General features: G+C 43.1%; 3 protein-coding genes across 4 annotated transcripts in view; 1 reads left to right on the forward strand and 2 right to left on the reverse strand.

Annotated features, from left to right (window-relative positions):
* LOC138979171 (5-hydroxytryptamine receptor-like) overlaps nt 1-12,020 on the forward strand; it is a 13,684-nt gene extending 1,664 nt beyond the window's left edge. Inside the window, exons 2-4 of the mRNA XM_070351973.1 lie at nt 6,049-6,316; nt 9,510-9,708; nt 10,983-12,020. Coding sequence (XP_070208074.1) covers nt 6,075-6,316; nt 9,510-9,708; nt 10,983-11,810 — 1,269 coding nt within the window. The 5' untranslated portion in view covers nt 6,049-6,074 and the 3' untranslated portion in view covers nt 11,811-12,020. The remainder of the gene's footprint in view (nt 1-6,048; nt 6,317-9,509; nt 9,709-10,982) is intronic.
* A 136-nt stretch (nt 12,021-12,156) lies between these two features.
* On the reverse strand, nt 12,157-17,909 carry LOC138979132 (uncharacterized). Its single transcript, XM_070351942.1, has 2 exons — nt 12,762-17,909; nt 12,157-12,578 (listed from the first exon to the last, which is right to left on the reverse strand). Exon 1 carries the CDS (start codon nt 17,907-17,909, stop codon nt 13,221-13,223), a length of 4,689 nt encoding a protein of 1,562 aa, XP_070208043.1. The 3' UTR covers nt 12,157-12,578; nt 12,762-13,220.
* A 2,345-nt stretch (nt 17,910-20,254) lies between these two features.
* The window catches only part of LOC138977997 (uncharacterized), a 12,132-nt gene continuing 7,386 nt past the window's right edge, over nt 20,255-25,000 (reverse strand). For both annotated transcript variants that reach the window (XM_070350606.1, XM_070350607.1), the window contains exons 6-7: nt 22,438-22,659; nt 20,255-20,609 (exon numbers count right to left, since the gene is read on the reverse strand). In XM_070350606.1, the coding sequence (XP_070206707.1) occupies nt 20,337-20,609; nt 22,438-22,659 (495 nt within the window). In that variant the 3' untranslated portion in view covers nt 20,255-20,336. The remainder of the gene's footprint in view (nt 20,610-22,437; nt 22,660-25,000) is intronic.

Below are 25,000 nucleotides of genomic sequence, written 5' to 3' on the forward strand. Positions count from 1 at the left end.
CACATACATACACACACACACACACTCACACACACACACACATACATACACACACACACACACACACACACACACACTCACACACATACATACATACATACACACACACACACACACACACACACACATACACATATGCGCACACACACATACACACACACACACACTCACACACACAGACACACACACACACACACACACACACACGCGCGCGCGCGCGCACACACACAACAACAACTTCATCATCATCATCATCATCATCATCATCATCATCATCATCATCATCATCAACATCATCATCATCATCATCATCGTCGACATCATTATCACCATCAACAAAATATATAGAGGTTAGTGATAGCAATGCATTCTTGCTAGAAACAGCTTCAGAATGTAACTGTTCGTGACAACAGATATTTGCGAAGCTGCGATTTGAAGTGTTTAATCGTGCTTGACCCCTTTATCTCACATGGTAGCGAATTCCAAATTGTTGAGCCCGAAAACGCTAAACTGGTTTTATATAAATCAATACGGGGTAGTAGGGAAATTAATTTGTTTGAGCGATATCTGTCCGTTGCTTTCTGAAATAATGATCGCATGTACTGTGGGGTCTCGTTTATTTGTACCTTAAACATTAAAAGCGCCTTATTAAATAATAACTGATCTTTAAGTGATAAAAAAATTAAGACTGCTAAGCTTTTGCTCTGTTGATGTTTGCGGACCCGGCATGATAAGTTTAGCTGCGCGACGGTGAAGAGAATTTACTTTTTTTAAGTGAACATCGCTACAATCATCCCAAAGTGTAGATGCATAATTCAGATGAGGTAAAATATGACCAAAATAAAACAACTTGAGTGCTGAGGTATCAGCGTAATGCTTTAATTTGGAGAGAAGGAACACGTTTTTAGATAAGGTTTTGGTAACGCGGTTGAGGTGGGACTGCCACTTTAATTCAGCGTCTATTGTGACCCCGAGAACAGGATGGCTGGTTACTTGCTCAAAGGGTGACTCATTTAAATTGAGATGAAGATTCAGAGGAGCGAGTTGGTGTTTCTGTCGTGTTGTGATCACCATGCATTTAGTTTTTCCTGGGTGTATAATCATTGAGTTTTGTTTACACCAATCAAATATGTTGTTCAAACTCGTTTGAAGAGAGGTTTCAATAGATAGTAAACTTTTACCGGACGTTTAAAGAGACGAGTCGTCTGCGAAAAGGTCATTAATAACCGTCTTGTCTGATATATAGAGTGGTAGATCGTTAATGTAAATGCAAATTAAAAGTGGGCCCAAAACTGATCCTTGTGGGACGCCGTGCATGAGCCGTCCTATCGAAGAACGGTTACCATTAAGGGAGACAAACTGCGTTCTGTTCGCTAAATAAGAACGAAAAAAAGGTAAGTAGGATGCGTCGCCTAAATAACAAGATAATTTCTTTAACAGAATTGTGTGATCAACAATATCAAACGCTTTCTTAAAATCGAGGAAGACGGCGCCGACTGTTTCCGAATGGTTAATGGCAGAGAGCCATGTATCGCATAGTTTAACGAGAGCTGTGTGACACGAATGTTTAGGGCGAAATCCTGATTGAGATCTTTCTTTCTTTATTTGGTGTTTAACGTCGTTTTCAACCACGAAGGTTATATCGCGACGACCTGATTGAGATGGAGCGAAAAGACCACGGCTTTCCATGTGGAGAAGCAAGCACTTTTGTACATGTTTTTCTAATGGTTTTGATAGAACAGACAATAGCGAAATTGGCCTAAAATTATTTATGTCGGTTAAGTCTTTTGTTTTGGGAAGTGGAATTACTTTTGCGGTTTTAAATATTTCTGGAAACACATTTCGGTCAATACATAAGTTGAACGCATACGTAATTGGCTCAACAAGAAAGGGTAACGTTAACTTGAGTAAGGAAGCGGGTATGTTATCGGGTTCCATTGACTTTTTATATTTAGTCAAGTTTTGACTAAATATTTTAACATCGAGGGGGAATCGAAACGAGGGTCGTGGTGTATGTGCGTGTGTGTGTGTGTAGAGCGATTCAGACTAAACTACTGGACCGATCTTTATGAAATTTGACATGAGAGTTCCTGGGTATGAAATCCCCGAACGTTTTTTTCATTTTTTTGATAGATGTATTTGATGACGTCATATCCGGCTTTTCGTGAAAGTTGAGGCGGCACTGTCACGCCCTCATTTTTCAACCAAATTGGTTGAAATTTTGGTCAAGTAATCTTCGACGAAGCCCGGGGTTCGGTATTGCATTTCAGCTTGGTGGCTTAAAAATTAATTGATGACTTTGGTCATTAAAAATCTGAAAATTGTAAAAAAAAATAAAAATTTATAAAACGATCCAAATTTACGTTTATCTTATTCTCCATCATTTGCTGATTCCAAAAACATATAAATATGTTATATTCGGATTAAAAACAAGCTCTGAAAATTAAATATATAAAAATTATTATCAAAATTAAATTGTCGAAATCAATTTAAAAACACTTTCATCTTATTCCTTGTCGGTTCCTGATTCCAAAAACATATAGATATGATATGTTTGGATTAAAAACACGCTCAGAAAGTTAAAACAAAGAGAGGTACAGAAAAGCGTGCTATCCTTCTTAGCGCAACTACTACCCCGCTCTTCTTGTCAATTTCACTGCCTGTGCATCGAGCGGTGGACTGACGATGCTACGAGTATACGGTCTTGCTGAAAAATTACATTGCGTTCAGTTTCATTCTGTGAGTTCGACAGCTACTTGACTAAATATTGTATTTTCGCCTTACGCGACTTGTTATTACTCAAGTCAGTTATTAGCCGCCCGACTTCGTGGACTGCAGTGAATGGGATGTTAAAAGGTTCAACTTCTTTCATATTGGCCTGGCAAAATAATTGAAGAAATTGTGGGCATTCATACTCGCTTTTGTCATTTTCCCTATAGGTAGACTCCAAAAGCTTACTAGGAAGAGAAAAAAAAAATCATTAAAGGCACTGGGTGAAATACCAACCGAAGTTGAATGTTGTCGGGTTTTTGATTTTGCAGTTACTTCGTTTATTGCTCTCCATAAGGAAGCGGTATCTTTCTTCTCAGAAACAAGTTGATTAAAATAATGCCTTTTGGCCCGGCGCACGAGATCTAAAAGACCTTATTTCTTTGTTTCTTGTAATCAGCTTTTAATTTGTTCTCTTTATAGAAATCGCGAAGAGCCATAGCGTTAATAATGTCTTCATTTAACCACGGGCGAAGTGTGGGGTGCTTAACCCTATTTTTGCGCAACGGTGCATGCTTATCAATAATTGGCAAATTGCCTCATACAAAGCAGAAAAGGCATTATTTGGACAAGTATGAATGCAAATAAGATGAAAGGGCACAGAAGCAATGTCTCGCAAAAAATCGGGGTGTTGCAGGTAGCTCTGTCTCCTCTTTGGGGATGAAGCTACCAGGGAAAGGGATTGTGTTGGTGCTCCCGGTGCTCTCCCTTGGACCTCCCTAGTCTAGGACCCTGGGTCTTCGCGAGGTGGCCTTTGTGGCGTAATCCCTCCGGACTAGCATAACGTTTCCCTATCCCAAGACCGACCGTGCGTGGTCTATGACCACATCCTCTACGAGGTGACCCTATCAACTAGGCAGCGCAAGCCCCTAGGCGGAACACGGCGGATCTGGAGGAGAGTACCTCGATAAAAAACCTGAGCTGCCATGAAGACGGAGCATGTTGGCTGAGGACAGCGGGCAGACCTCCTGTGCCGACACCCATCTACAGGAGAAAACCAGGCATGCACGCATCAAACCCAACATGGCCATACACAAAAATCGCAAAAAATCCGTCTCATTGAAATTTTTAAAGGATCTGTACTCAATTGTTGTATGGCCCTTAGGCGGACGTTTTGGTAATTTAAAAGACCAAGTGCAAAAAATAGGGCTATGGTCACTTATACTTTCATTGGATACAAACACTTTAGAAACATTACACACATTGTTTGTGTAAATATGATCAATTAACGTTGCACTAGTACTGGTTACTCTTGTTGGATCTTTGATTAATTGCTGAAGACCAAACAGCGATGTAGTAGAAAACCATGCATGTTGCGGTTTTTTTAAATCATAATTAAAATCACCTAAGAGGAGAATGTTAGAATTACAGTTATTAACGTTGTCCATCATGCGCACAAAATCGTCAATCCATGCAAGTGAAGAGGCTGGATTTTTATATATATACCCCACTAACACAGAAGGAGATATTTAGAGTGTTTTATCTCCGTCCAGATGCACTCCACATTCTCTGACTCTAAATAATAATAATAATAATAATAATAAATGAGCATTTATATAGCGCAACATCATAACTTTACAATTATGCTCTTTGCGCTTGACACATTTAAAATTAAAACACAGTTATACAAGCATTTACATCTACATTCATAGTCAGCAACGCTTAATTGAAAGCATACACCATCAAACATACATTACAAAAGATTCTTCCACTAACTAAATAATAAAAACATGAATAAAATAGGTAGTGAAAACAAGTTCTCCTTCTTGTGATTTTCACAATACTGTCATGGATGTAAAGCACAAGTCCAGTATGACTAGACTGGTTGCTGTCGCGTCTTAAAATTGTATAGTTAGTAATGTCAATAGAGGTGTCGTCGATCCTGGAATCAAGGCGAGTTTCGCTAAGTCCAAACAAATGAATTGGCTTGTTTGGTCGGTTTAACATTAAGCACACATCTGGAACTTTGTTAAACAAATGATAAACGTTAAGGTGTCCTATACGAAGGCCAGATGTAGAGAGAGAGAGAGAGATAGAGAGAGAGAGAGAGAGAGAGAGAGAGAGAGAGAGAGAGAGAGAGAGAGAGAGAGAGAGAGGGGGGGGGGAGAGAGAGATAATGTCAGGAGATAAAACGATCAACTAGCGTTCAAAGTGCAGAACAAACAGTCAATCGCAACCCTCTATTATCGCCAGTAATTGACTAGGAACGTCCTGAAAAGATATTCGGGCCCGGTTGTCATGGCTGCGGACACATTTTGCAACCGATCACCAACCACGCGTCTGAACAAAATACATAATTGATGACGACCACATGGAGCTAGCACTAGCTCAGTGTGTGTGTAAATGCAGCGTAACTGACACATTAATTTACCCGTTAACATCACTTTTTACTAAGCAAAATCATATTTTTGTTTTCAGTGGAAAGGAAACGATGTGTGTGTGTTTGAGTGTTTTGGCAAAGCCTTATACACACATCACTTGCGTTGTTCCGTGTGCGTTGTTTATGTCATAGTCTGTAGTTGCAATCATATAACATTATTTTAACTTGATTGCAGTTGACGAGAATGCTCCAGAGAGTCGGTTGCTGTTAATCTGAGCCAGGAGCATTTAGCAAAGTGAGCTCGAGACAGCGAAGCCAATGCAACAAACAAGAAGCGCTTGGAAATTTTAATTTGTGGACTCTGTATCAACATGTTTTGTTGGCTTTATAACAAGACTGCCAATTTGGCAATGATTTCGCTTGATAAGGACAGCAGTGAACTTTGCAGAGTTAGAGAAAATACCTTTCTATTAGCATGAAAACAGACTACTGTTGACCTATTGCGATCAACCGATCTTTGAACAATTAATGATGACACATAACACCGACTGCAATGACTGTAAAGTTGTGCTTGCTTTTAATTTTTGCTGTACAAATAGTGCCAGCGAAGTGTTGTGGATTCTGACGAGATAATGTTCCATCAGTTGGAAAATAGACGGCCCTTTGCGAATTGCAAGTCACCATTGCTTGTCCAAATGCGTGTTTCTCGTGTTGTAACAATAACAACAGACTTACTGTAAATCCGTGCGGAGTCTAGCCAAATGATGCTCCATCAGTTGGAAAACAGACGGCCCTTTGCGAATTGCAAGTCACCATTGCTTGTACAAATGCGTGTTACTGGTGTTGTCGCAATAACAACAGTTCTGTAAATTCTCGCGGAGTCTGGCAAAACAATGCTCCATAATCTGCAAATCGACAAGCTGCTGTTTGCCTCTTGAAAGACTCTATTCTTTCTGCAGATGACCTGCAAACAAAAACCCCAGCCATGGCATTAGAGGGATTAATACTTGCAGTTCTCGTTGCAACAACGGGGGCTACATTCCTTGTCAATGTCGTCGTCCTTGTGGCCTTGACCTCTGGGCATCGTCAACCTTTGACGAGGACTTTTGCGATGACCTTGACCGTCTCCATGGTGACGGCGGATATGCTGATATCTGTGAGCGTGATGCCTGTGACGATCTACAGCATCACCTCTAGCACCTGGGTGCTCGGAGACACTGTCTGCAAGTATGAACAATGTTTTTAGTATTTTGTTTGATTTGTGTTTTGTTTTACCTCAGGTGCTGCATGCAGGCTGTTTCAACCCTGAGTTTTTTTGCCTATGTCTCTTCATTTTAGTGGGTTTTTTTTTGTTTTTTTGTTTTGTAATGCGGGGAGCATCCTTCTTCATTGGTCTATTAGTATTATTTACCGTCTCCTTGGTGACGGCGTATATGCTTATATCGGTGTGAGTGATGCTTGACGGGTATATACATACGTCATTGCCAGTGAAACTAAAGTGTGTAGGTAAGACACACACGTGTAAAACTGTTACAGGTGTTTCTACATCGTCGTTTGCATAAATCAGTCAATGCGGCTAATATAACATCATATTCTCTCTCTAAGCCCCAATGTCACATACATCAGTCAATGCGGCTAATATAACATCATACTCTCTCTCTAAGCCCCGATGTCACATACATCAGTCAAGGTGGCTAATATAACATCATACTTTCTCTCTAAGCCCCGATGTTACATGAATCAGTCAAGGCGGCTAATATAACATCATACTCTCTCTCTAAGCCCCGATGTCACATACATCAGTCAAGGCGGCTAATATAACATCATACTCTTTCTCTAAGCCCCGATGTCACATACATCAGTCAAGGCGGCTAATATAACATCATACTCTCTCTCTAAGCCCCGATGTCACATACATCAGTCACGGCGGCTAATATAACATCATACTCTCTCTCTAAGCCCCGATGTCACATACATCAGTCAAGGTGGCTAATATAACATCATACTCTCTCTCTAAGCCCCGATGTCACATACATCAGTCAAGGTGGCTAATATAACATCATACTCTCTCTCTAAGCCCCGATGTCACATACATCAGTCAAGGCGGCTAATATAACATCATACTCTTTCTCTAAGCCCCGATGTCACATACATCAGTCAAGGCGGCTAATATAACATCATACTCTCTCTCTAAGCCCCGATGTCACATAGATCAGTCAAGGCGGCTAATATAACATCATACTCTCTCTCTAAACCTCGATGTCACATAAATCAGTCAAGGCGGCTAATATAACATCATACTCTCTCTCTAAGCCCCGATGTCACATAAATCAGTCAAGGCGGTTAATATAACATCATACTCTCTCTCTAAGCCCCGATGTCACATACATCAGTCAAGGTGGCTAATATAACATCATACTCTCTCTCTAAGCCCCGATGTCACATGAATCAGTCAAGGCGGCTAATATAACATCATACTCTCTCTCTAAGCTCCGATGTCACATAGATCAGTCAAGGCGGCTAATATAACATCATACTCTTTCTCTAAGCCCCGATGTCACATACATCAGTCAAGGCGGCTAATATAACATCATACTCTCTCTCTAAACCCCGATGTCACATACATCAGTCACGGCGGCTAATATAACATCATACTCTCTCTCTAAGCCCCGATGTCACATACATCAGTCAAGGTGGCTAATATAACATCATACTCTCTCTCTAAGCCCCGATGTCACATACATCAGTCAAGGTGGCTAATATAACATCATACTCTCTCTCTAAGCCCCGATGTCACATACATCAGTCAAGGCGGCTAATATAACATCATACTCTTTCTCTAAGCCCCGATGTCACATACATCAGTCAAGGCGGCTAATATAACATCATACTCTCTCTCTAAGCCCCGATGTCACATACATCAGTCAAGGCGGCTAATATAGCATCATACTCTCTCTCTAAGCCCCGATGTCACATACATCAGTCAATGCGGCTAATATAACATCATATTCTCTCTCTAAGCCCCGATGTCACATACATAAGTCAATGCGGCTAATATAACATCATACTCTCTCTAAGCCCCGATGTCACATACATCCGTCAAGGTGGCTAATATAACATCATACTCTTTCTCTAAGCCCCGATGTCACACACATCAGTCAAGGCGGCTAATATAACATCATACTTTCTCTCTAAGCCCAGATGTCACATGAATCAGTCAAGGCGGCTAATATAACATCATACTCTCTCTCTAAGCCCCGATGTCACATAAATCAGTCAAGGCGGTTAATATAACATCATACTCTCTCTCTCTAAGCCCCGATGTCACATGAATCAGTCAAGGCGGCTAATATAACATCATACTCTCTCTCTAAGCCCTGATGTCACATGAATCAGTCAAGGCGGCTAATATAACATCACACTCTCTCTCTAAGCCCCGATGTCACATACATCAGTCAATGCGGCTAATATAACATCATACTCTCTCTCTCTAAGCCCCGATGTCACATACATCAGTCAAGGCGGCTAATATCACATCATACTCTCTCTCTAAGCCCTGATGTCACATGAATCAGTCAAGGCGTCTAATATAACATCATACTTTCTCTCTAAGCCCCGATGTCACATGAATCAGTCAAGGCGGCTAATATAATATCATACTCTCTCTCTAAACCCCGATGTCACATAAATCAGTCAAGGCGGCTAATATAACATCACTTATCTAAGCCTCGATGTCACATGAATCAGTCAAGGCGGCTAATATAACATCACTTATCTAAGCCTCGATGTCACATGAATCAGAGTGGAAAGGAATCACTGTCGTAGTTCATTCCTTTCGACCATCGAAGTCGAATTCAACGCCTTTTTCTTGCACTAAACTTATAAACTGTATTCTCAAAAATAAAACGTTGGGATCCTTATTGAACCTGCTTTTCGATATTTACAGCAAAATAAATGAATATCTATGAAGAAAATATTAGCAAGATCCATTATGTGGCACTTTTCAGCACGTGTACGGGAACGTGTACGGTAACGTCATCAAATCTAGTTTTTTACGTCACGCGTTTGCCAAGATCTGCAGTCTTGGTGTTTGCAAAACAACGTATGATTTGGAACATTGGTGAAAAAAAAGTGAGTCATGGGTGACGCAATATCTACACGTACGCGGACAGGTCTTTGCTACACGTCCGTGCTTCTAGAACGCTGTAATAACTGCCGTATACATGACATACACACTTTTCTTTCAAAACCAAAATGTTATTATAAAAAAACATATATATATATGTGTGTCGCTGTGTAACATATCTTTTAGTTTTTCGATATTTACACATGTCATATGCATTTATAGTGCTTACTTCCCTTTGTTTATCAGATCTTGTATCAGCTTATTAGACTGATACGTTTGACCACACATGTGCAGGCTTTACTGCGCAGCTGACATTATGCTATGCACGGCATCCATATTCCATCTTGCGGGTCTGGCCTGTGACCGCTACCTGGCCGTGTGCAGACCCTTCTTCCACAGACGACTGACGCTGACCAAAGCGAGAATGACCTGTGCCCTTCTGTGGCTTCTGTCAGCAGTGATTGGTTTCGGCGTAGTGTTGCCAACCTGGCAGGTAACGGTACACAGTGCAACGCCCATTTTAAGACGCCCCAAAATCTGAGATAATCAGGCCTTAAAAGATGCGGAAGTCTTGAAATGGAGGTAAATTTACACAGGTTATGAACAGAAAATCTGAAATAGCAAGGTCTTAAAAGGGGGGGTCTTAAATTGGGGGTCTTAAAAGGGGGTTTCTACTGTATTTATCACATATTCGATCGATAGACAGAGATACCGCCCAGGCGCGTATAACTATTTTAGGATTTGCGCCATATGAATATACCCTTTTTATTATCATTATTTGACAACTAAGCCGTCTTTTTATTACAAGTGTGTATATCATGTAAATGAGGCAATGGGGTCAAACTATAACCCGGAAACATGCATGGCCTGCTGGCGAGTTAACAAGTGATTTTACACAGACGAGGCGGAAAGAGATCCTGTTGTTGTTTTTCGATTCTTTCTTCGTGCTTTAGGGGACGGGGCGGGGGAGGCGGGGGGGGGGGTCTCTTAGCACCATAGAATAATGACAAGAAGGAGGTATTAGTTCCACAGTGGTACCTGTGATATCAGGCCCTTTCTAGGAAAGCATACCTCCCGTGAGAAGACTTTTTTTTTGTATTGTCTATTATTTAGACCAAAATACACCTCAATCAATCAATCAATATGAGGCTTATATCGCGCGTATTCCGTGGGTACAGTTCTAAGCGCAGGGATCTATTTTTTTTATGCAATTTATATCGCGCACATATTCAAGGCGCAGGGATTTATTACACCTGACATGAGAGGCCACCTGCGATATGGGGTCACTGGTGTATGGCACAAAAGATGTTCTTTCATCAGACGGGCGCAGTGGCGTAGTGGATAAGACATTAGCCTCCTAATCGGAAGGTCGCGAGTTCAAATCCCGGCCGCGACCGCCTGTTGGGTTAAGGATGGAGATTGTTCCGATCTCCCAGGTCCACTTATTTGTGCAGACCTGCTTGTGCCTTATCCCCCTTCGTGTGTACACGCAAGCACAAGACCAAGTGCGCACGGAAACGATCCTGTAATATATGTCAAAGTCGGTGTAGGAGAAACATGAAAATACCCAGCATGCTTCCCCCGAAAGCGGCCTGAATGTCGAGGTTAAAACGGTCATACACGTACAACCCCACTCGTGCGAAAAGCGTGAGTGAACGTTGGAGTTTCAGCCAATGAACGAAAACAAATAAAAATGTAAAACATTAAAAAAAAGGTACCACTGTACTATGCAGCCTGTATCACTTTCTTCTCCCGTGTTCCTAACAGATCAGCAGGACCGCAACGCTAGTGGCGGGAGTCTCCAACAACGCCTGCCTCGTACGTCTGACTCTTGGATACGCTGTTGCCTCCGTCGTACTGAGTTTCTTCCTCCCACTCAGTCTCATCGTAGGATTCAACCTCGCCATACTCACCAAGCTTCGGTCATCAGCGGGGAATATGACGACAGAGAATAACGTCAGCCGAATTTGTGACGTAAAAAGTGCGGTAGCGCCCGGGGGTGACCAAACATCTAGCATACCTCATGAAGGGAACGATGACGTCAGTCTTGATGACGACGATAGCGCCTCACATGGCGTCACAAGAAGGAACAGCAGCGAAACAAGAAGCAATATCAACCCTGAAAACTACGAAGCCCTGGATGCAGATGCTGCACAATTTAATGAATCCTGCGAAACTGGTGAAGTGACGAAAGGAGCAAAAAGTTACACGTGCACGCTGCCTAAGTTGGAAACCCATACCATAATCCCAACAGAAGGCCAAGCAGCAAATATCAAAGAACATTCAAAGAGAGCGACATCAACAGAGTCGAGCAGTTCGTCAAGACTAAAGCCCCGAGTAGGGGATCGAGCCATAAAAACGATTCTCTGGCTCGTCTCCTGCTTCATCGTCTGCTGGTTTCCGTTTTTTGTCGTGGCTCTAATTGTGGCCATCAGCCCTCAGGCTATTCCCAAGGTCGTGGGTGGTGTAGTTGTGTGGCTAGGCTACATCAACTCTACCATCAATCCCTTTTTGTTGTATCGTTTCAATTGCACTATTCGGGGTTCGGTGCGTCGGTTCCTGCGGCTCGGGGACAGACAGAGTTTAACTTCATGACTTTTAATGTCCGCTGCATCCTTTTGAACAAACACGACTCGAGATGCAGATGCAAACAGGCAGACAGCAGTATGTTGAGCAGCCTCGTCGTATTCTCGACGGTGAATTTAGGACTTGAATTTCTCTGAAGTCTCCATATCTATGATATGTATGCTGCCTTTATTGCTTGTATCATTTGCTTTGTTCGTTTAATGAAGCCAAAACTTTTAAGCATTGAAAGTTTGACATTTATTGAAGTGTATCAGTGTGTGTGTGTGTGTGTGTGTGTGTGTGTGTGTGTGTGTGTGTGTGTGACGTCTGCTTCTCGTTCTAGGGCTGATCAGTGTTTAACAGAGACAAGTGCAAAGAAGTAATAAGAAATTTAATAATTCTGTACTTTCAAAAACATGCACATGATCATTCTTGCAGACATCAATCCCTTTCTCTTAGAATCTTCAAATGAAAGTTTTATAGATTATGATTTCGCTGGTGTGATTTCACACACACGTAACAACATTGTCTTTCTTCTTCTTGTTGCGTCGACGTTTAGCATCGAAGAGCGGAACGTACTTCTTCTCGTTGAAAATGTATTTCGGTTTACACAAATGAAGACATGAAGTTAATGTTCACAAAATATAAAGTAGTCTACTCATCATGATAAACTCGATCTGGGTGACACTTGGGGATGTTGGTGGTTCCTTCCGTGGTTACCGCTGACGTTGCCCTTCCCACAGTGTTCACACGACATCATTTACACAAGCATTGTACACCCCTGTACACTTGCACCTTCTGCAACACACACGTGCAATATCTGTTATTATCAAGTATGATTTCCATCGATATCATTCCATTTGTTTCTCTAAAACAAACACAGAAACAAGAGTTCACAGACTGACACAAACACATGGAAAATGAACAATACCTGTGTTTTCCTGTGAATCAATAATGTTAAAATGTATTAGCGTGTTTTACCTGCGGTTAGTGGACCTTTGGAGATCGCAAAAATGTGGAAATCCGTCCACGGAAGGTGAAACATATGCTAGTGCAATCTACGTGGCTGCGTTGATTGCTGCCATCTTGGAGTCAATGAAACGGTCAGAGCATTGCATCCTAGCAACCTCAACTGAATATATGTACAGTTCATATTCACGAATTAATACCAATGCACGCTGTTTCCTTTTGTTCTCTTCGTTTAAATTTCTTTCCATGCAGATAAACAAATTCTTACCTTGTACTAGTTTTGGACTAATGGCGCGAGCGTTGACGTCATATGCATACAGTGTCGTCATGACGTAGTCTCGGTCATTTAACCTCGTTTTGTGTACGCAACTAGTGAAGTCTCGATTAATATGAGAGAGGGAGTCGATACACGAATTCCATTCGTCACATAACCCCATGGATCAAGATAATTATCCTATCCCAAGTAGATAATTATTCATCGTACGACGCTCTGCTCATATAATCTGCACCGTGGTTGTCCTTCCCGGGGATAACACGTACGGTGAACTCGTATGGCTGCAGTTGGAGGGCCCATCTCATCAGACGAGGGTTGTTCGGTTGTCGTTGGAGATGTTTGAGTGGGCGATGGTCTGTCTCAATGGTGAAGTGTTTCCCGTACAGATACCGTTCGAACTTTCCCACTCCCCAAACTGTAGCTAGGCATTCTTTTTCTACGGTGGCGTACCTACTTTCTGCTCCGTTGAACTTCTTGCTTTGGTACGCAACAGGTCGTAGAGTCTCTTCGTGCTCTTGCATGAGAACAGCACCCATTCCTTTGTCGGAGGCGTCCGTCCTTAGCACGAAAGGTTTGCTGTGGTCTGGCATACACAGCACAGGTTTCTGTGAGATTTTCTCTTTGAGTGTCTCAAAACTCCTTCTCGCTTCGTCGTTCCAGACAAGCTTGTCTGGGTTGAACTTCTTTGTCAGGTCGGTTAACGGAACAGCTATGTTCGCGTATGACTCGATGTAGGATCTGTAGAAGTTGCAGAGTCCTAGGAACGACCGTAGTTCCTTCTTCGTGGTGGGTGGGAGAGCGTCTTGAATCTTCTTGATCTTGTCGCTTTCTGGCCACCTTTTTCCACCTCCCACTTCGTGTCCGAGGTACGGCAACTCTGTGTAGCCTATGTAGCACTTGGAGGGTTTTGCCGCCAAATTGGCTTCTTGTAGCCTCTGTAGTACTGCCTTCAGAGCTGACATGTGCTCTTCCCAGGTTTCAGTTGCTATAAGCACGTCGTCCATGAAGTGGTGGACGTCTTTTCTTCTGATTGGATTGAGTAGCTTCCTCATCATGCGGTTAAACACCCCTGTCGCTGTTTTCAATCCAAATGGCATGTTGGCCCAACGAAATTGGCCCGCTGAAGTTGTGAATGCCGTCTTGTCTCTATCCTCCTCCTCTATTGGGATCGCCCAATATCCTTTCGTCAAGTCAAGCTTTGAAAAGTATTTCGCCTTTCCTAAACTTTGAAACAGATGGTCGACATCGGTGATGGGTTCAGCGTCGAACACTACCACGTTGTTCAGAGCTCTCAGATCAGAACAGAAACGGTACTTTCCGTCCTTCTTCTTTATCAGGACGATGGGAGAGTTGTATGGAGAGTTTGCAGGTTCGATGACATGCAACTTCAGCATTTCTTCAATTTCCTTTTCGACAGTTTCTACCATGGCGTGAGGTATGGGTCTGGGTTTCACAAAGACTGGTTTCTTCTCTGTCACTTCAATGGAACATTTTTCCAGGTTCGTCGTCTTTGGAACATCTGTTAGGAACTCTTCAAATTCTTCACAGATCATCTTCGCCTCTTTGACCTTTGCCTCGTTCAATTTCTCGTCGAAATGGATGTTCTTCACATTTTCGGTTCTTTGAGTTTCTAGGAGGGGTAACATCTTCTGAGTGTCATACTTGAAAATGTCATCGTCCATCGTGTTGTCCTCTTCCATGACAACAGCCACGACCTCTTCTCCTCCGTCTTCTTCATCACTTTCTTCTTCGTTTGAAGCAGGAACACTCGCTTGGGCAGATGAACTGGGATTGGGAGTGGCGGAACTCAATTCCCGTTCTTGGTACTCCTTGATGAGGTTGATGTGGTAGATCCGTGTTCTTCTGCCAACTTGGATCTTGTAGTCGAATTCATTCAACTTTTCCACAACCTTGTAGGGGCCTGACCATGTAAGTTCCAGCTTGTTGTTCTTCACAGGGCGTAGAAGTAGAACCCGTTTTCCGACTTCTATCGTCCTTGGTTTCGTTTTCTTGTTGAAGAAATGGGCTTGCTTGCTGGCCGCTTTCTTCAGGTTCTCACGTGCCACGTTGCACGTTTCTTCTATTCTGTTCCTGAGGTTGACTACATATTCCGCTGTAGTCTTCTGCTCCCCTGAGATTTCTTCTTCGGTCCATGTTTGGCGCAGCACTTGCATGGGTCCTTTGACAGATCTCCCATACAGCAGCTCAAACGGCGAAAATCCCATGCTTTCTTGTGGAGCTTCTCTGTATGCGAACAGGAGGGCGGGGATAAACGTGTCCCATTCCCTCGGTTGATCGATCGCTAACTTTTTCAGCATGCTCTTCAGTGTGGAGTTGAACCTTTCGACCAAACCATTCGCTTGAGGGTGAAACGGTGCAGTCATATTGTGTTTGATGCTGAGAAAGTCGTTCACTTCTTTCATCAGGTGGCTGGTGAACTGTGTGCCTTGGTCCGTTATCACTTCATCTGGGATTCCCAATCTAGTCCACATCTCCCAGAGAGCTTCAGCTACGGTGTCTGCTTGGATGTTTTTCAGGGCTACAGCTTCGGGGTATCGGGTAGCGTAGTCAACAGATACCAAGATATATTGTTTCTTGCTCTCCGACATAGGTTTGACCGGGCCGATGATATCCACCGCAACTCTCTTGAAAACCGAACTGATGGGTGGCATCCTTCCCAGAGGGACTTTCTTTGTCTGACTTTTCGGTGCAGTTCTTTGGCATGTGTCACAGGACAAGCAATACCTACGAATGTCTCCTGCACACCCTGGCCACCAGAATTCTGCTCTAATTCTGTCAGATGTTTTTCTTTGACCAAAGTGTCCTGCCATGGGGTGATCGTGACCAAATGAAAGAACTTTGTTCCTGAGTTTCTTCGGAACGATTACTAGTGAACGGTCGTTTCCGTGGCGATCTTTCGTTGTTCTATACAGGATTTCTTTCTTGTATGAATACCGTATCCCATTGATCCCTTCTGGAGAGTTGGCAAATTGCCTGATGGTCTTCAACGTAGGGTCACTTGCCTGTTCTCTCTTCAGATCAGCTGGCGAATACAGTCTTTCTTCTTCCTTGACTCCCTGTTTGTGACTGCAGCTTGGTTTCTGGGCGTCTACTGTTGCTTGTGCTCTCGTGGTAACAACAGCTGCCGTCCCAGGGTACCACGCTGGGTCTCGAACAGGATATGTGGGAGTCAATTTCTTCTCTTTACCTAGTCCATACCATTTACCTATGAGGACAGGGTAAATTGGGTCGTCCATCACCGTTACTTCTGTCTCGGAGACAAAGTAGGGTGAATCGATGTGCACCACGGCGGTGTGGTACATCTTCTTGGAGTCTTTCTCTGCCAGAGTAGTCTCCTTCATTTTCGCTGAATATGCCTCCTTTGGCACAAACTTCTTGCTGACAATGATACCAGTACATCCAGTGTCTCTCAAAGCGTTGACAATTGTTCCATTCAGCTTCACTGGTACCACTTCGGCGCATTTCTTTTCCTTGCAATTTCCGCAAAGTTTTTCTAAGAGGATCGGTGTCTCAAGTGTATCTTTCTTCGATGAAACTGCACCTGCTGTGTCTCTCTTGTTTGGACAAAAACGAGAGACATGCCCTTGCAATTTACAAATGAAACAACATCCAGATGCTCGCAGTTTCTCTCTCTCGGCGTCACTCAACTTGGCCTTTAGAGTTTGATTTGCGGGTTTTGTTGATGGAGCAGCTATTCTTGTTTCTTCTTGGGGAGAACGACGTTTTTCAGGCTTGACGTACGTTGATGAAGTTTTGACGTTCGATCTAGATTGTTGATATGTGTTGGCTATCATCCCAATCTCTTTGGCGCTCTTAGGGTCTCTATCCCTAATGTGAACGGCGAGGTCAGGAGGAAGGGTGTCCAACACCTGCTCACGGACCAACAAATCTTTGAGATCTTTCACATCTTGGTCGCATTCTGCTAATTCCACCCACTTGTCTAGATACCGTTCTAGCTTCGTGATGTGCTCTTTATACGTGTCAGTGGCGCTTTTCTTGGTTTGGCGAAACTTCTTTCTATAATCTTCGCTAGTGAGTTGGAAGCCCTCATACAAAGCGTGTTTGAGAGTGTCGTAGTCATTAGCGTCTTCCTCGTTCAGCTTTGAGAAGATGACTCTCGCCTTACCCTTCAGAAAGTACACTACACGTGAAGCTTTTGCTGTATCACTCAGGTTACAGTCTCGAGCATAATGCTCGAACTGATGGAACCAGCTCTCGATGTCATCACGGTCGTCTAGAAAAGGAATCTTGGGCTTGAAACCATCATCTTCGCGAATACGTCCTGGCGAGTTGTTGTTCCTGTTGCCCTCTTGGTTGGCGTTCTGGATTTTCAACTGTTCCAGTTGGAATTGTCGTTCAGCGTCACGTTCTAGCCGTAGTCGTTCAGCGTCACGTTCTTGTCGTTCAACATCACGTTCTAGCCGTTCAGCTTCACGTTCTCGTTCCTCGCGATCAAGAGTTTGTTGCTTCTCTTTCTGATCAAGAACAAATGCACGCAACTCGGCTCCTTCTAACCCCAACAACTGTCCTTCGGCCATTAGCTGTCTAGTCAACTCTAGCGGATCTACACTTGTGGACTGAGACATATTTACAGGTGACACGTCCGTGCACGCCTGTGGATCAACCTCTTCGTCGTTACGGTTGCTGTCAACTTGAAGAGAGAGATGAACACTCTCTTCTTCGTCAGCAGGAATTGGTAACGAGTCTATCACCTCTTCCCGATCGTTACCGACAGTAAGGGTTTTTCTTCCCTTCTTATCCGTGGTCACTATGGGAAGAGATTTGTCGGCCGGCTGTTTCCGTGCCAACTGGGCTGCGATGGTGGACTTTCTAAAATTATGAGCTGGAGAACTGTCGTCACTCATAAGTCACCTCGCGTATTATTCCAAAACGTACAAAATGTATGTTGTTCAAACACCGTCGAGCTACTAAATTTCGGATCAAATTACAAAAAGAAACAGTCGGGCATCGCCTTCGTGCACAAAATGCAAGTCCTAGTTTAGCTCTACTTCTACTGTACTTTGAAATAATTCTTCAACGTATGTTACGTTACGTTTCCACACAACCACCCAAAGAGTTATGTTTCCACGTTCTATCGTGAGTCAGTTTACTTCTATCTACCAACGAGAACTTACACTGTAAACTTTATTTGACTCTTTCTGGCGAAAAGATCAATCTTTCACTCGATCGAACGTTGAATATACAAGATGTATCAACTCAACTGTCAATTCGCATCATTTACTGTGTAGATTAATTTACAGCCACTTCTACAGCAAGTAAATACGACTGATATCCACAAGTCGATTATATAGGGCTTCACAGGGAAATACAGGTATTAATCCTTACCTCTTAGGTACCTGACTCCCACCAACCTCCCGCGTAATTTAGAACAAACTAAGGGGAATGATGGTTCCGATAGTACGTGCAAGAATACTATCACACTGATGAATTGGAACACCACAAATAAAATTGGGAGCTAACAAATCAAAAGTGGTCTCGCTAAATATTGATTTTTTAACGTGTCATTTCAGCTGACAACACTTCCAGTTTTTATTTTACCGTGTGATAGGGCACACGTTGAGTTATAGATCTGTGATAAGTAATATAACTAAAGGTAAATAAATACAATTATATGATGAGACGATGGCGATGAAGTACGAACATTTACAATACAAATCGACATGCAAGAAACCTACAGCAATTTTGAAACGAGAAAAATTTGGAACGGCTGGATCGAAAGTAAAACGTTGATTCAATATCCCGTGACTCGAGCCCCCATTGTGACGTCTGCTTCTCGTTCTAGGGCTGATCAGTGTTTAACAGAGACAAGTGCAAAGAAGTAATAAGAAATTTAATAATTCTGTACTTTCAAAAACATGCACATGATCATTCTTGCAGACATCAATCCCTTTCTCTTAGAATCTTCAAATGAAAGTTTTATAGATTATGATTTCGCTGGTGTGATTTCACACACACGTAACAACATTGTCTTTCTTCTTCTTGTTGCGTCGACGTTTAGCATCGAAGAGCGGAACGTACTTCTTCTCGTTGAAAATGTATTTCGGTTTACACAAATGAAGACATGAAGTTAATGTTCACAAAATATAAAGTAGTCTACTCATCATGATAAACTCGATCTGGGTGACACTTGGGGATGTTGGTGGTTCCTTCCGTGGTTACCGCTGACGTTGCCCTTCCCACAGTGTTCACACGACATCATTTACATAAGCATTGTACACCCCTGTACACTTGCACCTTCTGCAACACACACGTGCAATATCTGTTATTATCAAGTATGATTTCCATCGATATCATTCCATTTGTTTCTCTAAAACAAACACAGAAACAAGAGTTCACAGACTGACACAAACACATGGAAAATGAACAATACCTGTGTTTTCCTGTGAATCAATAATGTTAAAATGTATTAGCGTGTTTTACCTGCGGTTAGTGGACCTTTGGAGATCGCAAAAATGTGGAAATCCGTCCACGGAAGGTGAAACATATGCTAGTGCAATCTACGTGGCTTCGTTGATTGCTGCCATCTTGGAGTCAATGAAACGGTCAGAGCATTGCATCCTAGCAACCTCAACTGAATATATGTACAGTTCATATTCACGAATTAATACCAATGCACGCTGTTTCCTTTTGTTCTCTTCGTTTAAATTTCTTTCCATGCAGATAAACAAATTCTTACCTTGTACTAGTTTTGGACTAATGGCGCGAGCGTTGACGTCATATGCATACAGTGTCGTCATGACGTAGTCTCGGTCATTTAACCTCGTTTTGTGTACGCAACTAGTGAAGTCTCGATTAATATGAGAGAAGGAGTCGATACACGAATTCCATTCGTCACAGTGTGTGTGTTTGTGTGTGTGTGTTTGTGTTTGTGTGTGTCTCTGTGTGTGTTGTGTGTGTGTGTGTGTGTGTGTGTGTGCGAGTGTGGCTCTGTGTGTGTATGTGAGTGTGTGTGTGTGTGTATGTGTGTATGTGTGTGTATGTGTGTGTGTGTGTGTGTGTGTGTGTGTGTGTGTGTGTGTGTGTGTGTGTGTGTGTGTATGTATGTGTGTGTTAGTCTGCCTGCCTGCCTGTCCGTCTTCCTCCCCCATCACTCTTTCAACCAGCAATTAACCGTTATACTCTTCTGCTTCTTATTTCTCATAACTTCTAGTGTACTACACGAACACAATCTCACCATTGAAAACAATCCGTCTTTAAAATCTATTTTATTCATAAGAATACAAATTCAGCATCCATATTCATCTTCGTCATCAAAAACAATGCACACTCCCTCATCCAATAATGGCAGGGTTGTCGTCTGCAGCAGAGAGGACAAAGTTCTTGTAGTAGGTGTAGCAGTCACCACCGGCAGCCCATGATGTGTCGCTCCCACCGAAGAAGGTTGAGAAGAACAGCCCCTCAATCTTCAGGTCGTTGTTGCTTCGGAAGTTCAGGTTGTTCAGGCTTAGCTTAGGTTGTCCGTCATGCCAGATCTTGACTTTGCCGTTGAGCTGACCGGGTGTGTTGAGAGTGATGTGAACTGCAATATTCTGCCACACACCCGTCTGGAAGGGATATTTGTACTTTTAGTTTACTGAACGTTTAAAGATGTAATAAGAGACTGCAGGCGAGAAGAACTAGAGTGTGATGTGAACTGCAATGTTCTGCCACACATCCGCCTGGAAGGCATAGTTGTACTTTAAGTTTACTGAATGTTTAAAATGAAATAAAATACTGCAGGTGAGAATAAAGAACTAGTACAAGTTAACAAGCAAACATTTCAGAAAATATTAACAGCAACGTTTTTAACACTTTTATCGAACCCACCCCGTCACTCTTCAGCCCCCAATTCAGTTCAGTACCATAAACCTCCAGCTGCCTCTACCCTGAGACGTGCAATACACGACGACCACCGTTCTGCTATAACTCTCTACAGTACTACTCACTTTAAATCTCCAGCTGCCTCTACCCTGAGACGTGCAATACACGACGACCACCGTTCTGCTATAACTCTCTACAGTACTACCTACCTTAAACCTCCAGCTGCCTCTACCCAGAGACGAGCCATACACGACGACCACCGTCCTGCTATAACTCTCTACAGTACTACCTACCTTAAACCTCCAGCTGCCTCTACCCAGAGACGAGCCATAAACGACGACCACCGTCCTGCTATAACTCTCTACAGTACTACCTACCTTAAACCTCCAGCTGCCTCTACCCAGAGACGAGCCATACACGACGACCACCGTCCTGCTATAACTCTCTACAGTACTACCTACCTTAAACCTCCAGCTGCCTCTACCCAGAGACGAGCCATACACGACGACCACCGTTCTGCTATAACTCTCTACAGTACTACTCACCTTTAATCTCCAGCTGCCTCTACCCAGAGACGAGCCATACACGACGACCATCGTCCTGCTATAACTCTCTACAGTACTATACTACCTACCTTAAACCTCCAGCTGCCTCTACCCAGAGACGAGCCATACACGACGACCACCGTTCTGCTATAACTCTCTACAGTACTACCTACCTTAAACCTCCAGCTGCCTCTACCGATAGACGATTCATACAGGACGACCACCGTCCTGCTATAACTCTCTACAGTACTACCTACCTTAAACCTCTAGCTGCCTCTACCGATAGACGAGCCATACAAGACGACCACCGTCCTGCTATAACTCTCTACAGTACTACCTACCTTAAACCACCAACTGCCTCTACCCAGAGACGAGCCATACACGACGACCACCGTCCTGCTATAACTCTCTACAGTACTACTCACCTTTAATCTCTAGCTGCCTCTACCCAGAGACGAACCATACACGACGAACACCGTCCTGCTATAACTCTCTACAGTACTACCTACCTTAAACCTCCAGCTGCCTCTACCCAGAGACGAGCCATACACGACGACCACCGTCCTGCTATAACTCTCTACAGTAGTACCCACCTTAAACCTCTAGCTGCCTCTACCGATAGACGAGCCATACACGACGACCACCGTCCTGCTATAACTCTCCACAGTACTACCTACCTTAAACCTCCATCTGCCTCTACCAATAGATAATCCATACACGGGGTTGCAGATGTTGTTAGGTTTGTTCTGCTATAACTCTCTACAGTACTACACACCTTAAACCTCCAGCTGCCTCTACCGATAGACGATTCATACACGACGACCACCGTTCTGCTATAACTCTCTACAGTACTACTCACCTTAAACCTCCAGCTGCCTCTACCGATAGACGATTCATACACGACGACCACCGTCCTGCTACAACTCTCTACAGTACTCCCCACCTTAAACCTCTAGCTGCCTCTACCGATAGACGAGCCATACACGACGACCACCGTCCTGCTATAACTCTCTACAGTACTACTCACCTTAAACCTCCAGCTGCCTCTGGCGATAGACGAGCCATACACGGGGTTGCAGATGTTGTCGGGCTTGTCGCAGAAGCCGGGCGCCTGGTGCTCTGGGATGTAGCCGTACACCTCTCCGTCTCCGTTCTCTCTCCACATCAGGCGAGCCGAGAAACAGCTATCCGAGTGACGTCCCCCTGAACAGTTGGTTGCGCCACCGTACAGTCCTGGAAGCTTACCTCCCTTGAAAAAGGAGAGAATGGTGTGGATCAAGTTTATTTACCCGTTAAGTGTTGAAGGGTTTAACGCTGCATTGTCTGCGTGCTTCATAAGCAAACTTAAAGAAGTTGTTTGAAATATTGAGATTGAAAATGCCGTATGAAGAGGAGCTTTTGAGGCAACTTTTTCCTTATTATTATTTAAGTTATTGAGACATCCCAGTGCACTAAGGGATTTATAGAGCAAATCGAGAAAATTAATTATTGAACAAAGCGTATTGTCAGTACCGCCAGAGAAAAAAGAAGATTCAAAACGCACATTTTGCTACGCGCATTTGGATAGGCGTAACTGTGTGGTCAGGTTTGTGTCAGATCTACTTTTGTGTGGGCTGTCTCAAGTCTGTCGTGCTTTCGTCACACGCAAACTCTTGTTTTAATTTCTGTTGGTAAATTCCAGAGTAGCGTTTACCTAAAAAATGATGATCTTTCATACAGACCTCATTTAAACTCGGAGAAAGGACTGTGCTCTTAGTTATTTGCGATTCGAAACCTTCATCGAGCTTCGACAGATTGACTGTGCAGAGTGTTGTCCCTTGAATTGACTCCAAGGCCACGGTTAGCACATTTTCAAAGTAAATGTGGTATGTTTCTCGTGTTGTATCTTCACTCATCGGGGAGTCTGGTACTATATATGAACAGTAAGAATGCTCTGAACTCTACACGTATTATATCCCCATCGTTTGTTTGTTCACATTTGCCCAACATGTTAATTTGCTGCGGGGTTTATGTCGTCTGCTAGGCGGCCAGGGAAATCGAACCACTGAACTGCAGTCTCATTTCAAAAACAAAAATTGCTCGTCTGCACGCATGAGGCACGCTGGTAATAAGTTTTATACATGGTATGAACGTTCTCAACCCTACACGTTTTCGATTCCGATTGTTGTTGCCTTGAAATAATAATTCGGAAACCATTCATTTACTGAACTGATGCAGTCGTATTTCAGTGTAATCTACTATAACAGAGTCGACTTTCAAATGCTGGTCTAGCTGGTAGCCTACGTTATCGGAATAACACTTGTGTTTTCTGTTTGCCGCTGGGAATGTTATAGTAACTCATCATTTGGTAATGTGGTTAATAAGCTACATGCCACTAACACGGCATATGAGAAGAATCTTTGCAAGTCAAAACGAGAAGAGACCATTGTGGAAGAGACACAGCCGCTTCTATTTTTAGATCAGTGGGATTCACTGTGGCACAGGCGCCTGCGATCTGTCAGAAAATAAAAACTTCTGCTTTGAGCCGCAGGAAATTTATGGTTATTTTTGGGTAAAGTGGAGAATATAAGCAACATGTCATTAATTAATTCTGAGGATGAGAGTACAGTCTCGCTTTGGCAAAGGGCGTAAGAATACGCTCTGTGGAAAAGTTAGCGTACTCCAAGAGTGCGCTAACAGATTTAAGCGCATCGCCATTAGCCAATCAACTGGTTCACATCAGTCATGTGACACCAGTACTTACTGACAATTATTATTATTATTATTATTATTATTATTATTATTATTATTATTATTATTATTATTATTATTATTTAAGTTATTGAGACATCCCAGTGCACTAAGGGATTTATAGAGCAAATCGAGAAAATTCATTATTGAACGAAGCGCATAGCGCTGAGTTCAATAATTATTTTCGAGATTTGCTCTATAAATCCCTTAGTGCACTGGGATTGTTTCAATAACGATATTGTCAGTACCGCCATAGAAAAAAGAAGATTCCAAGCGCACATTTTGCAACGCGCATTTGAATAGGCATAACTGTGTGGTCAGGTCGTGTAGGCCTACAGTAAAGATCTACTTTTGTGTGGGGTGTCTCAAGTGTGTCGTGCTTTCGTCACACGCATTTTAATTTCTGTTGGTAAATTCCAGTGTAGCGTTAATCTGAACAGTGATGATCTTTCAGAGAGACCTCATTTGAACTCGGAGAAAGGGCTGTGCTCTTCATTATTTGCGATTCGAAACCTCCAGTCGAGCTTCGACGGATTGACTGTGCGGAGTGACTCCCCTTGAATTGACTCGAAGCCGCGGGACTCGACGGTTCGCACATTTTCAAAACAAATGTGGCATATTTCTCGTGTTGTATCTTCACTCATCGGGGAGTCTGATACTAAATATGAACGGTAAGAATGCTCTGAACCCTACACGTATTATATCCCCATCGTTTTTTCGTTCACATTTGCCCAACATGTTAATTTGCTGAGCGGGGTTTATGTCGTCTGCTAGGGCAATCAAACCACTGCATGCAGTCTGCACTGACTGAGTCTGCACGCACGAGGCACGCTGGTAATAAGTCTTATAATGGTAAGAAC

The sequence above is a fragment of the Littorina saxatilis genome, linkage group LG10, assembly GCF_037325665.1.
Source record: "Littorina saxatilis isolate snail1 linkage group LG10, US_GU_Lsax_2.0, whole genome shotgun sequence".
Taxonomy (NCBI): domain Eukaryota; kingdom Metazoa; phylum Mollusca; class Gastropoda; order Littorinimorpha; family Littorinidae; genus Littorina; species Littorina saxatilis.